General features: G+C 43.3%; 1 protein-coding gene across 2 annotated transcripts; it reads left to right on the top strand.

Annotated features, from left to right (window-relative positions):
- Positions 1–410: 410 nt before the first annotated feature.
- Positions 411–13,283, top strand: qsox2 (quiescin Q6 sulfhydryl oxidase 2). 2 transcript variants are annotated; one of them, XM_029829873.1, is made up of 13 exons: positions 411–1,108; positions 4,352–4,452; positions 4,569–4,617; positions 4,977–5,003; positions 5,107–5,212; positions 7,921–8,011; positions 8,146–8,291; positions 9,219–9,371; positions 9,451–9,580; positions 9,919–10,041; positions 10,158–10,308; positions 10,393–10,581; positions 11,641–13,283. In XM_029829873.1, the coding sequence occupies exons 1-13, from the start codon at positions 838–840 to the stop codon at positions 12,120–12,122; spliced, it is 2,019 nt and encodes a 672-aa protein (XP_029685733.1). In that variant the 5' UTR covers positions 411–837; the 3' UTR covers positions 12,123–13,283. The 2 variants fall into 2 exon arrangements, with proteins under 2 accessions (XP_029685733.1, XP_011613582.1); XM_011615280.2 differs by lacking the exon at positions 4,977–5,003 and having other exon boundaries at positions 416–1,108.
- Positions 13,284–13,931: the final 648 nt, after the last annotated feature.

Below are 13,931 nucleotides of genomic sequence, written 5' to 3'. Positions count from 1 at the left end.
CCAGGAACATTTAACTACATTCATCTTGGTTTGTCTCAGAAACAGAGTTTTTGATATCAGTCCATATGATCTGTACTGGTCAAAGGTCTGGGGACTAGGCTGGCCCCTCCATATCATTAATGCTGTTGGTCTGGAACCAGGCTGCTGCTCTTGCTGGTGCCTTTGGGCTCTCGGTCTTGTTGAAACCTCCACATTTCCTCTGTGGAATAAAACAACTTGAGCCCTTCAAGTATTTTTATGTATCCAAATGATTGATCATCCTGGTTGTTGAAAACAGGCCCAGCACACCAGTATGAGAGACCACCCCCCAGTTGCGGGGTGTTTGATACCAGGCTCCACCTTATTCATCACCTGTGTTTGTATTTGAGGGTCAGCTTTCTTGGTGAACTGAAGCCCCAAAGACAATGTAAAAAGAACAATTTTGCTTCAGCAGTCCGCAAAATTTTGTTCCATCTCTCGTTAGGACTGTCTGTGTTTTTTGGAGATTTTTTGTTCAAACATTTTTTTCAACATTTTGTTTTTGAGGGGTTTCTGACTGATAGTGTATCTACACATATTACTTTTCTAGTTCGTACAGTACCAAGAGAACGTTTTTTATTACTCATTGATTGGACTATTAGTTTTGGGTGTCAGTCACATCATGTAGGGAATGAGCTGCTCTGAGCTCTCCGAGCGCGTTCTTTCCAATTACCGTTGTTTGGTTTCCGGAGCGCGCACCAGAGTAAGATATCACTCTGGAGTTTTCGCTCTCTGGGCTAAACACGCGTAGCCTTTAGCCGCTAACAGCTGCTCTCTGCTCCGCCGGATCTCTCCGTCGCGGTGTTTCGGGGTTTCAGCATGTGTTTCCCTCCTGTCCCCCGCTGTCCGGCTGGGGTGTTCCGACTCTGGCTGAAAGCAGCGGTCGTCCTGTGGCTGGCTCACGGTTGCGTCCGTGTCGCCGGCAGCCTGTACACGAAGGAAGACCCGCTGGTCATCCTGAGCAGCGGCAGCCTGAAGAGCTCCGTCACCAACTCTTCGTCGGCCTGGCTGCTCCAGTTCTTCTCCTCCTGGTGTGGACACTGTGTCCAGTACTCCAGCACGTGGAAGATCTTGGCTGAGGACGTTAAAGGTACACGATCCGCCGTGAGCACCTCCAGGTCCGGTCCAAATGCTTTCATTCATCATCAGTGGCTGGAAAGAAAGAAACGTGCTTCTTCATAAATCTTTAATCAGTCGACTCTTGCTCTTCATTTAACCTGTATTCAAGTCTGGAAATCTGGACGTAGTTCCAGTAAAAGCTCAAATTTACTGATTCGATCTCACAGATGTTAACATGTTCGGTCCAAGGAAGCAGAATAAAATCCTCTCTTGCGATTATTCGCCGCATTTACACATATTTCATGCTCTCTCTTTTAATGTATATTTGCTATTAAAACAAACTTATTCGGCTTCCAGGAGAATTTTACGAGTTAGTGAAGATCAGAAGTTTTTAATTTTTTTTTTTTTAAAGAGAATTCATCGATGGAGCCATTTCTACTGCAGCAATATTTAATAAAATGAGAAAAACCCTTTCCTAAGCTGACTAAACAGCTGTCAGTGATATGTGATTCATTAATCTCAAGGGTGATGTGTCAACTGACTTCACACAGATCAATATAACATACTACAAGCAGCAACATTGAGAGTTGTGTTTTCACCACAGGAAGTCAGAATGATCCTGCTGAGGTTTGGTTGGAAATTGGTTTGCTTTTCACATACAAATGCATAAGATGACATCATCCACAGCAGGAAGTGCCATGTTTGACCTGAGAAGGCATCGCTGAAGCACCAGTGCTGCTACAGAATTCTTCAGTTGCTCTTGTGTTTGGGTAAATGGATAAAACAAGGCTGCAACATGTACAAGCACAGCTGACCCTAACCCTGGGTCAGAGGCAGGACTTCACACCTGCAACCTTCTGCAGCCTGACTAAAGATGAGAAGGTAACAGAAACCTAAAGAGTCTGGAGATGCCGAGAAGGAGCCTGGAGGAACATAAAGTCAAATCTTATTTGCTGTACTGTAACCACCCACACAAGATAATTATTATAGGTGATTTTATTATTCACATTGAGGTGGAAAACAACAGTCTTAGTATTGCTTTCAACAGATTTCAGGAATTCATCTGGTTTTGCCAGAGGGTGACTTCAGCAACTCACGGTCATAATCACATATCGCTAGACACCTTTGCTAATTTTAACATCTCCAAATTTGACCAACTTGTAAACACCATGTGTGTAACACCATGAGGTAATCTGGACTCTGTTGCACCCCTTAAAAGAAAGATTATAAAACAAAAGAAACTAGCTCCATGGTTTAATCCTAAAACTCACAAGTTAAAACAACACAAAAAAGGGAATGGTGCTCCACCGATGTAGAGGACTCCTGCTTAGCCTGGAAAGACAGTCTGAAAACATATAGTACAGCATGGTGCAATGTTAGAACAGCCCACTGCACCAAACTAATAGATGAAAATAAAAACTGCCCTAGCTTTCTTTCTAGTGCAGAGAGCCAAATCTCCAATATTTTGAACATTAAGGAAAAGATCTGCCAGGACCTGATTTCTGTCAACTATAATTCCATAGTATCTAACTCAACTTTTGTTTCATACAATTAAACCTGACAGTTTCCTGGACACTCTTACACCGATGTCTCCATCCATCGCTTTGACCCCGTCCCAACTTCACTGCTAAGGACGATCTTTCTATCTATTAGCACATCTCTGTTAGATCTAATCAGTCTGTCTTTAGTAGTAGGTTTTGTATCACAGTTTTTAAGGTAGATGTAATTAAAGCAATCAAAAATCCTACACTTGATGCAGTTAACAATAGACCAATCTCTCACCCAACCTTTTTGTCTAAGATCCTCGGGGAAGTGGTTACCTGGCAATTATTTGACTATCTCCAAACAATAGACTTATTGGGGACTTTCAGTCTGGATTCAGAGCTCATCATGGTACAGAGTCAGTGCTTTTGAATGTCACTAATGACTTTCTTAGAGCATCAGATGACTGATGTCTGTTCTTGTCTTATCAGACCAGTCTCAGTTCGTCCATGTTCAAGCAAATCCTTTGTCCCCACTAAAGTTTACAATGGAATTCCACAAGGTTCAGTGCTTGGTCCAATCTTATTTATCTTATATATGCTCTCTATTATAATCAGCATTCAATAAACTTCCATTGCTATGCTGATGACATCCAATTATATCTATCGATGGAGGCAGGCCAAACCGATCAGCTCCTGAAACCCCAGGCCTGCCTCAGGGCCTGGATGAGCAGATATTTTGGATAATAATGAAGTTATCACACTAGGCCCCAAACCCCTGAGTAATCTATTCCCTACTGATGGAGCCTTGCTGAGTGGCATTAACCTGCCTCCCAGTACCACTGTAAGGCAGCTTGGTGTCTTGTTCATCTGGATTTGTCTTTCGATACCCATATTAATCATGTCAATCAAGGTCTGTCTTCTATCACCTGTGTAACATCGCTAAAGTTAGGAACTCCCTGTCTCAAAGTGATGCACAAAGATCAGTCCATACATTTATTTCCTCCAGGCTGGATTATTCTATTTCATTTTTATTGGGCTGCCTGACCAAGTCCTTAAAGTCTCTGCAGCTATTCCAGAATTCTGTTACTCTGTTACTGACTAGAACGAGGAAAGTAAACCACGTTAGTCCAGTGTTGGCTTCTCTACAGTGCTCCCTGTTGAATTTAGTATAGACTTTAAAATTGGATCCTCTTGTTTAAATGACCTTCTAACTCCTGATCATCCAACCAGAGAACTTGTAGTTCCAAGAGTTTTTAATAGAAGTATAGGGGCAGAGTCTTTAACTATCAGGCCCCAGTTCTCTGGAACCAACTCCCAGTCTGGATCTGGGAAGCAGAAACAGCTTCAGTGTTTTAATCATAGAAACATAGAGGTGAGAGCTCCGTATCAGGACATCTGATGATGCACCTGGGCCCATGGACATCTGTTGCAATACCATTGATACCTTTGTCCACGTACAGACCATACAAACAATTCACTCTAATTATAATGAAGAGATGTATTACTGATGTTAATGTTAATGTTCTCGGTGTATGTGGCATCTACTGCACATGTCCATCCCCAAGAGATGGATCAGTCTTCTGTGAACCCCCTTCCAGTTTCTTCTTTTTCCCCTAAAAGGGTTCTTTAAGTTTTCCTGGCCTGGCTCACGGGCCTAAGCACAGACTTTGTTCATTGTGAAGCCCTCTGAGGCCACAGTGTTTGTGATTGTAGACTCTAAATTAATTTGATTTAGTTTGAGTTAGAACATGTCACAGAGAAATAACCTCCACTCTTCCCCTGACTGGCAGACTGGCAGACTGTGATCGTTGTCTCTGTATTGGATTGCGCTCAGGAGGAAAACTACGACATCTGCCGAGAATTTGGGGTCCAGTTGTACCCAACAATCAAGGTACACATGATACCCTGGTACTGCTGCTGTACTGTCGGAGAATTGAGCTTCTCTACTGGGACTCTTGTTGGAGTACGACTACAATGCACTAACTTTTCTGATGTGCTTCTCTTCAGTATTTCCATGCTCACAGTCCAGAGTCGGACCGAGGGACAATCTTCAGAGGTGAAATAGCCTTCTTCTTCCAGAAATAGTTCCACAGTTCACTAGATCACCATTTTTATTGTAGTGAGATGAAAAACACTGTAAAATTGCAAAGGAAGTTAGAAATATTTCACTGTGAACATTTATTATTGCCCCACCCATGAAATACCTCTCATGAAACAGCACTAACATGACCTCCAACACCTTCATCTTCATGTTGATACAGGACAACACCGTCAGTAACACTGTAGATCACACGTGCCTGCAGCAGCCTGAAAACATGGAAACACTTTAATGACTTTGTTTTACCCCAACAATCTGCTCTCACTAACATTCAGATGTACTGACCATGCAATAAATTTTGTATTGTGCTGTCTCAGCACAGGATGTAGGACAGGATGGCTCAGGTGTGTTCCTTCAGGTTACCTGGCCATTCTGTGGCCCAGTCTCTTTTGTCCAACTTTTTTAACCTGATGACTCTTTTCTCATGACTCTTCTCTGCATCATCAGGTGCAGATAGACAGGTCCAAGTTATGAGACATTTGATGGTGGACATCCTGCAGAACCACACCAAGCTGGAAAGGCCTGATCATTGTCCTCCACTGGAAACATACAGGTAGCAGACAGAACCCGCCGTCATGTTCAGCTTTTAATGGTCTTGTCTTAGTGAAAGTGGGAATGGAGGATACATCACCTGGAAGGGTCAGGACAGGTGAGCAGAGTCAAAAACTTTGACACACAAACTGCATCACATTTTCACACAGTGGGAACAGTCAAATGATTGACAAACTCCGTATGGTCTCAGTTTTGTCTGTAAAATCAGGTATTCTTCCAAAGGTTATGGGGTAAACTTGCACATATAACCTTCCTCCAGAACTACAAACAACAAATTATAGCTTGTCATTCTGCAGAGCCGACAGCTGAGTCTCTGGTCCAGGACCTGGGGTTCTACCCCTCACTCTTCTTTTGTAGTCCGATGAGTGATGAGATCTAAACAAGTCATATATTCTTCCTAAATCTAGAGAGGAGAACCTGGTTTCAAGAATTCCAGTGAAATAGTGTCAACAGTAATAGAGGAACTAATGTTGTGCATCTGCTCATCGCTTCCGGAGCTAAAGCAGCTGACAGTGAGGCACCAGCACAGTCCCTCATCTTTACTGATCTATGGAGAAAAGAGCTCCTCCATCATTCGGTTCACATTAAAGTCTGGAGTCTTGCACATACTCAGCACACAAGAAAATCTATGCAGCGCACAAAATAAAATTCAACAGAAACATATTAATTAATATCTAATTTTAGAACTGATATAATCTAGTTAATTAGACCAGTAATATTGTTTTCTGTACCATTTCGCAACGTAACTCAATGAGCGACAGGTGTCCAGCCAATAATCCGATACAGTTCACTTACGCTACGCAGCCAATCAGCATTGACAGTGTTTGCGCATGTGCCCCTGCCTTTACTCGTGCAGTTTAGCTAGCTAACAGCAGTGCAGTGGATCTAAGAGACGCAAATGCTAATCCCTTATCATGGCGAAACGAACGGGCAGAGCCATATCCACTCATCAAGCCAAAGTAAAAAAGAAATGCAGTTCTTTTAAGATGGAATGGCTGTTGGAGTATGTGCGGTGAAACTGAGTGAGATTTTTCTTCCTATGGTTAAAGCAGGATTCTTACATACAGTGGGGCAAAAAAGTATTTAGTCAGTCACCAATTGTGCAAGTTCTCCCACTTAAAAAGATGAGAGAGGCCTGTAATTTTCATCATAGGTATACCTCAACTATGAGAGACAAAATGGGGGGAAAGAATCCAGGAAATCACATTGTAGGATTTTTAATGAATTCATTGGTAAATTCCTCAGTAAAATAAGTATTTGGTCACCTACAAACAAGTAAGATTTCTGGCTCTCACAGACCTGTAACTTCTTCTTTAAGAGGCTCCTCTGTCCTCCACTCGTTACCTGTATTAATGGCACCTGTTTGAACCTGTTTGTTTAACACTATGGCCAAGACCAAAGAGCTGTCAAAGGACACCAGAAACAAAATTGTAGACCTGCACCAGGCTGGGAAGACTGAATCTGCAATAGGTAAGCAGCTTGGTGTAAAGAAATCAACTGTGGGAGCAATTATTAGAAAATGGAAGACATACAAGACCACTGATAATCTCCCTCGATCTGGGGCTCCACGCAAGATCTCACCCTGTGGGGTCAAAATGATCACAAGAAGGGTGAGCAAAAATCCCAGAACCACATGGGGGGACCTAGTGAATGACCTGCAGAGAGCTGGGACCAAAGTAACAAAGGCTACCATCAGTAACACACTACACCGCCAGGGACTCAAATCCTGCAGTGCCAGACGTGTCCCTATGCTTAAGCCAGTACATGTTCAGGCCCGTCTGAAGTTTGCTAGAGAGCATTCGGATGATCCAGAAGAGGATTGGGAGAATGTCATATGGTCAGATGAAACCAAAATAGAACTTTTTGGTAAAAACTCAACTTGTTGTGTTTGGAGGAGAAAGAATGCTGAGTTGCATCCAAAGAACACCATACCTACTGTGAAGCATGGGGGTGGAAACATCATGCTTTGGGGCTGTTTTTCTGCAAAGGGACCAGGACGACTGATCCGTGTAAAGGAAAGAATGAATGGGGGCATGTATCGTGAGATTTTGAGTGAAAACCTCCTTCCATAGGCAAGCAGCATCACTGCTCTAGAGGAGATCTGCATGGAGGAATGGGCCAAAATACCAGCAACGGTGTGTGAAAGCCTTGTGAAGACTTACAGAAAACGTTTGACCTCTGTCATTGCCAACAAAGGGTATATAACAAAGTATTGAGATGAACTTTTGTTATTGACCGAATACTTATCTTCCACCATAATTTGCAAATAAATTCTTTAAAAATTTAGACAATGTGATTTTCTGGATTTTTTTTTTCTCGTTTTGTCTCTCATAGTTGAAGTGTACCTATGATGAAAATTACAGGCCTCTCTCATCTTTTTAAGTGGGAGAACTTGCACAATTGGTGACTGACTACGTTTTTGCCCCACTGTATAACATAGTACACATCTCATGAACAACAAGATTTTTGTCTTTTTCATTTTATGTGCTGCTGTCATTTGATTCTTTTAATAAGCCGTGTAACTTGCTATGATCCGAGGTTTTGAACAAGCATGATACAGTTGTGTGGCCACAGCGTACCCATCTGATGTTGCTGAGAGTGGTCCTCAGTGTGTTCAGGGAACTTCTGTGTCTGCTCAGACACATGAAAAATTAGAGGGAACATTTCTCATAAGTGACTTTCCCCATCAATTGTTTGTCTCGTCCGTAGTTCTGAGGACCTGCTCCCTCTGTTAGGTCAGAGGTCAGAGTACTACACCGCCATCATCGTTGAAGAACCAGAGTCTTATATTGGACGAGAGGTCAGTCAAACTCTGAGTTTGGAACTAAAGAGCTAAGGCTGTGTGTGTGTGTGTGTGTGTGTGTGTGTGTGTGTGTTGTGGGGATGGGGGAGTGGTGCTCTGTCACTCACTGTGTTCCTCTTATTTTCTCTCAGGTGATTCTTGACCTGCTGATGTTCTCTGGTGTGGAGGTGAAACGAGCTCTTAGCTCTGATCGCCTCCTGATGGACGCTCTTAAAATTACAACTTTCCCCTCCCTTTACCTCCTGCACCCTAATTCAACACACACGGAGCTGCACATGTGAGTGAACACACACTCTATCAGAGATCACATCAGTGGTGGACTGTGGGTTCTTGAACTGAGCTTTTGTTGATTACACTGATGACATGACACTAAAACACTCTTGCGTGAACATTTTCTCAGTGACAGTTCCTCCTGTTCTGCGCCTGCCAAGCTTCATTCTACTTGCTGGTCCCTTCACCCTGTAGGGCTGCAAACATTAATGTAGTCGATAAACATCAATGACAACATTAGTTGCCAACGATTTCAATGCTTTATAATTTTTTGGTGTCTTCATTGCTCGTGTCGTTCACTGTGGAGCTGTACTTCCAGCTGGGAGTTGGAGGTCATGTCACTGAAGAAATCAATGTGACCTGTAGAGCAAAATGTTTGGGACATCACAGATACAGCACTAAAAGTACAACAGGCACCCTTTGCAAGGTGGAACCGGCCCACAGCAGTGAAGCTCAAGCCTTTCAATAATCGATAGATTGAGTTACTATCAAATCAGTTGTAAGTTGAAGCTTTACTGCAATGAGTCCCAAGTCATGTGACACAGCGGAGGGAGTCTGTCTCCAGTCGGCGTGGAACGACCTGTAGATCTGCTCCAAAGGTGAAATCCTTTTCCAGAACTGTTGGTAAAATGTGTCTGGTAAGTTAATCAGAGGACGTGTGCCCAGCTCTGCTAAGAGAAACAATTTTAGGAACGATCACTGATACCAAGATATCAACCATCTGGTTGACATTATTAATCAGTTCTTTTACTAATGTATGTGAACACAAGCAGACTCTCATGTGTGGGTGTTAAACGCTGAGTCCCCACAAATCACACCAACAACAATAAGTATTCTGTTCTCAGCTCCGAGCGTCGTCCAGTTCAAACATTGAGCTGTGATGACATTGAAGATCCAGATGTGGTGACTTATGATCTATATTTTCAATCCTCAGTGAGAAGAAGCAGCGTTTCTTCTTCTCCTCCTTACTGAAGATGTTACCTGGAGTTCAACGAAAACCGAGAGGCTTTGGCCGCACTTCTGCTACTGGCCTGTTGGAGGCACTATCAGGCAAAGCCACCTCAGTGTCCTGGAGAACATTTAACAGGTGAGAAAAGCACAGGAACTGCTTGAGAACAGCTCTGTTTGACCATTCAGCTTAATCACCAACCTTTTTGTCTCTGCAGTGTTAAAGTGTACACAGCTGACCTGGAGTCAGCCCTGCACTACCTGCTGAGGGTCGAGCTAGCTACACATGATTATCTGGAGGGGGAGGAGCTAAATATCTTTAAGGACTTTGTTACCGTGGTTGCAAAGGTAACAAAGTTAGCTGAACATTTCAACCATGCCCAGTGGGCACATTTTTACACTTGCTGATTTTTGGTGCATGTACCTGGCGGTGCACGTCTCTCTATCCTTCTCTTTCTCTCTCCACCCCTCTCTTTCTCTTCACCCCATCTCCACCTCTCTCTTCACTCCTCTCTCCACCTCTCCCTCTCTCACTTCAACTCTCTCTCCACCCCCTCTCTCTTCACCCTCCTCTCTCTCTCCACCCCCCTCACTCTTTCACCCCTCTCCACCCCCCCACCACTCTCTCCACCCCCTATCCCTCTCTTTACCCCTCTCTTCACCTCTCTCCAATTCTACCTCTTCAGTTGTATCCAGTTGGAGGATCTGTGGTTAAATTGATGAAGACTCTCTCTAATTGGCTGTCCAGTATTCCGTTGCAGCGACTGTCCTACCAGAAAGTCTTGGACCTGGTAGACAACAAAATGAGGGTGAGACAGTGACACATGTTAGTTTACTTTGTCTCTATAACCACCCCCCTCCACACCATCACAACCCCTGACATTAGCATGCACAGGAGGAACAGCTGAACTCTTTTCCTGTCCAGATCGCAGGCATGTTCCTTGGGGCAGAGCTCCGCTGGGTTGGTTGCCAGGGCAGTAGGGCGGGGCTACGTGGTTACCCCTGCTCGCTCTGGACTCTCTTTCACATCCTGACCGTCCAACATGATGCCATGCCTACTGCACTGGAAAATACAGGTACAAACACGCTCCAGCTCACAGCCTTCATGAGAAAAAAACACACACATCATTTTGTGTGTGTGTCCATGCGGGTGTGTGCAGGTCTAGAGGAGGAGGCAGCACCTGTGCTCCAGGTGATGCGGCGTTACATGAGAACATTTTTTGGCTGTGGGGAATGTGGCCGACACTTCGAACAGGCAGCTGCTTCTAGTATGGATCAAGTGGAGAACAAAGAAGACCAGATCCTCTGGCTGTGGGACCAGCACAATCGGGTCAATGCTAGGCTGGCTGGTAAACTGGTTCATCATGGGAATTTCATTCCAATAAAACAACAGTTAATATGGGATGTTGCCCCAATCAAATAAATGTCATATAAATGCCAAACTGTTCAGGCAATTTGTCAGCATGTCTGTTGGGACTGTTGTGAGGCTGTAGCCCTTTACACAACACACAAGTTTTAGTTCTCTTTGGACCAGGACTCCAGACTAACTTTTTAACCACTGTCCTAAAATTGTCCCCCTATACATTTTGAACTACCGTATCCTAAAGGGAATCGAAATTGTCCTTAAAATATTACATGTGTCAATAATTGACTTGGGCTCTGTCATCTACAATGATTGTTATAAAAGCAATAATCAGAGTCACGACTCCCAGTCCACATTCTCTGCAAATTTTTGGTTTCATAGTTCAGGGTTGATCTGGAAAACATTTGGTGTAGGCCATTATAATTACTGTTTTTTTAAATGGTTGCTCTATTGGTGAAATACTTTTTCACCCATTCTATCTGCATAGGAAACTGTTTTGTTACGATTGGTAAAAATGTTGGCATGTCTCTGGGACTGTTGTCTGATTGGGATGAGAGAGTCTGTTCAATTCTATTCATATTTATTTATATGCATCTATTATAATCAAAATTATCTCTAGGCGCTTTACAGAAACCCAGAGTCTGACCCCCAACAAGCAGTGGCAGAAAAAACTTTAACAGGAAGAAACTTTAAGCAGAAACATGCTCTTGTCTGACTCTGATGGGAGTGTCTTTTAGGACTGTTTTCTGACTGTGTAAGAGTGTGTTAAGGTTAACACAACTCCTGAAGTTCATCAGCTCAATTATTTGTTTTTTGAAAAAGTGACCTGATGGCTAAAATCAATTAGATGACCAGAGACAGAAAAATCACGTTAACCTTGGTGGAGACCCAACGTGATGCCAGATGATTTCTAATCTGCTTTGATCATAAGTATGTCCTGCTCCAACTGGGTACAAGCTGCTCTCCGTATTGTGATGTTTTTGAAGTCATATGAAGCATTGTCTGCTCTTTTCTGATTGGTTTTCTCTTCTGCTCCTCCACCTAGGCACTTTAAGTGATGACCCCCAATTTCCTAAAGCTCTATGGCCTGGCCCCACCCTCTGTGCGTCTTGTCATGAGGAGAAAAATGGTGTCCATATCTGGAATCGGAACAAAGTACTTGTGTTCCTGCGACAGCACTATGGAGCCTCCAACCTGTCCCCCAAATACTCTATACGTCCGCCTGAACCTCCTTCTGAGCCTGCACAGTTTCACCCATTTCAGAAGGAGCACCAAGAAGATAATAAAGAGCTGAACTTGAAATTTAAGGAGCATCCAGAATCTCAAGCTAGACACCAGATTATAAAACAGGATGCTGGTGGTCCAGAAGGAGGTGTTTGGGTTCTGGGTCTGGGTTTTAACAGCATTGACATGAGTCTGTGTGTGGTCCTTTATGTCTGCTCCTGTCTGGTTCTCATGTTTCTCTTCTTCTTCTTCAAAGTCAAATCTAAGAGGTGGAAACACCGACAATCCCACCTCCAGGTCTGATCCCAACTAAACTGGACCAGACTGTTCAGTACAGGAGTCAACTGGTTTGATATGCACTAAATCTGGTCTTGTAGAACCAGACTGTTGAAGTCTGGATAACAACTAGGCCAACTGTGCTGGTGGGACTACACTCCAGTTTAGTTACTGTTTGGGAGGTTTGGAGTCCAGACCTTTAATAAGGGTTCAGTCCAGTGTCAGTTTGGTCCAGGTTCTGTCTGACCAGTTGAGGTTTGGTCCAGGTTTGAACCTGAATCTGAACTAGGTGCTTTGGGTTCTTGTGTGACTTGTTAAAGTCCACCCCCCCTGGCAACACAAATGTGTGTGCCATTCATTCTGATTGTATGTATTTTCATAGTTGTATTTATTGTTTGGTTTATTTGTTTCATACATTTCTCTGCTCTGACCTCCTCCAAGTCTCCATTTTCTTAATTTTAAAGGGAGAAGTGGTGGCATGATTGATAAGTTTGTTTATATTTAATCTTTATTCAGTATCTTTTCTGAATTGTATCTGCAGATTTGTGACCTGTAGGTTTGGTGCCTCCCGTGGCTGTTGCAGGTATTAGCTCCTCAATGGTCAGAAATACTGGAATCATCTCAGAGAAGCAGAAACCTTTAGCCAGAATTGAAATAGTAAACTGTGAAGAGAAGCATTCAGAGGTTATGGCTACTTTAGTTTGTGGTCGAAGAGAACTTGAAAATGAAAAACTCTTTTGTGAATGAGTTTTTCCCCCAGAATCCAAGTAAATAAATGTCTGAAGGACTAATTAAATGTTTTATTTATAACAAATACCAAACATAAACTTATTTATAGTTTCTTAATAATGTTTAAGGGTTTTTCCTTTTCTATCTCCTTAAATTTGTTATTGAGCTATGACGGATGTTCTCTAACTCATTACTGCTCATCAGCGATTTTGAGCTCGCTTTTGAGAACTTCCTCTGCTCACTGTGCCCCCCTACTGTCCTTAAACGATTCCAGTAACTGGTGTGAACCCAGACCACAATGAAGTGTCCCAACCAATCAGAGGACAGGACTGGGGTGTCCAGCCGGTGAAGGGGTGGGGCCAGACAGCTCTGTTGTGGTCTTGCTCAATATGGCCAATGAAACCTTTAAGTGCTGATGTTGTGTTTGTTATTAATAAATCGTGTTGCTCAGGATCAAAACTCTTCTGTTTTACATGTTCAAACTGTCAATTTCAGCAGCCAATGAGGGAAAAGAAGACTGACCTTCCCCAAAGCTGAAGGAAATGGACAGTCCCCTGCTCAAAAGCATGGGCCCAAAACATCTTTTGATTGTTGATCCATATTTGCATATAGTCAATGTCTTCCCACTGTCCAAACTCGTGCACGTGGGCGAGGTGAACCATACTACTGTCACAAAACCAAACACAAAGTAGCATATTTAGGCTCCACCCACTTGTCATTAATATTGATGAAGAACTTCTGAACCATACACGATGATGCAAGCTGAGACAGCAAAATGCTGCTCTGTGTGTGTGTGTGTGTGCGCACGCGAGAGCACGTGCGTGCGAGTGCACACAAGCATGTGCGTTTATCACCCTGGCACACAGTTGCAGTATGCACACTATGTACTCAGCATGCCAACTCAGCCTCAGCACTGCAATGCAGCGTTGTGCATTCCGTCTAGTCATGACACAATCTGTGTGTGTGTGTTTTCTTTTTAATGCAAACTTGCAGTGTGTTCCTGAGTGTGCTTTCTCTCTGTATATCTAGAGATGTGTACATATACGTCTGCATGTATGTATTGAACAGTCGTATGTATCTAGAGACATACAGCACCGTCTCACATCC

This window comes from Takifugu rubripes, chromosome 21 (genome assembly GCF_901000725.2).
Source record: "Takifugu rubripes chromosome 21, fTakRub1.2, whole genome shotgun sequence".
NCBI lineage: Eukaryota > Metazoa > Chordata > Actinopteri > Tetraodontiformes > Tetraodontidae > Takifugu > Takifugu rubripes.
The sequence above is the reverse complement of the archived record's forward strand: the minus strand, read 5'-3'. Positions and strand labels throughout refer to the sequence as shown.

What these genes read in the sequence shown, in the direction of transcription:
- qsox2 (XM_029829873.1), top strand. Translation starts at nt 838, where the DNA reads ATGTGTTTCCCTCCTGTCCCCCGCTGTCCGGCTGGGGTGTTCCGACTC. An exon ending in AGTTGTACCCAACAATCAAG is followed by an intron (nt 4,453 to 4,568) that starts GTACACATGATA and finishes GCTTCTCTTCAG; the next exon opens with TATTTCCATGCTCACAGTCC. An exon ending in TACTGCACTGGAAAATACAG is followed by an intron (nt 10,309 to 10,392) that starts GTACAAACACGC and finishes GGGTGTGTGCAG; the next exon opens with GTCTAGAGGAGGAGGCAGCA.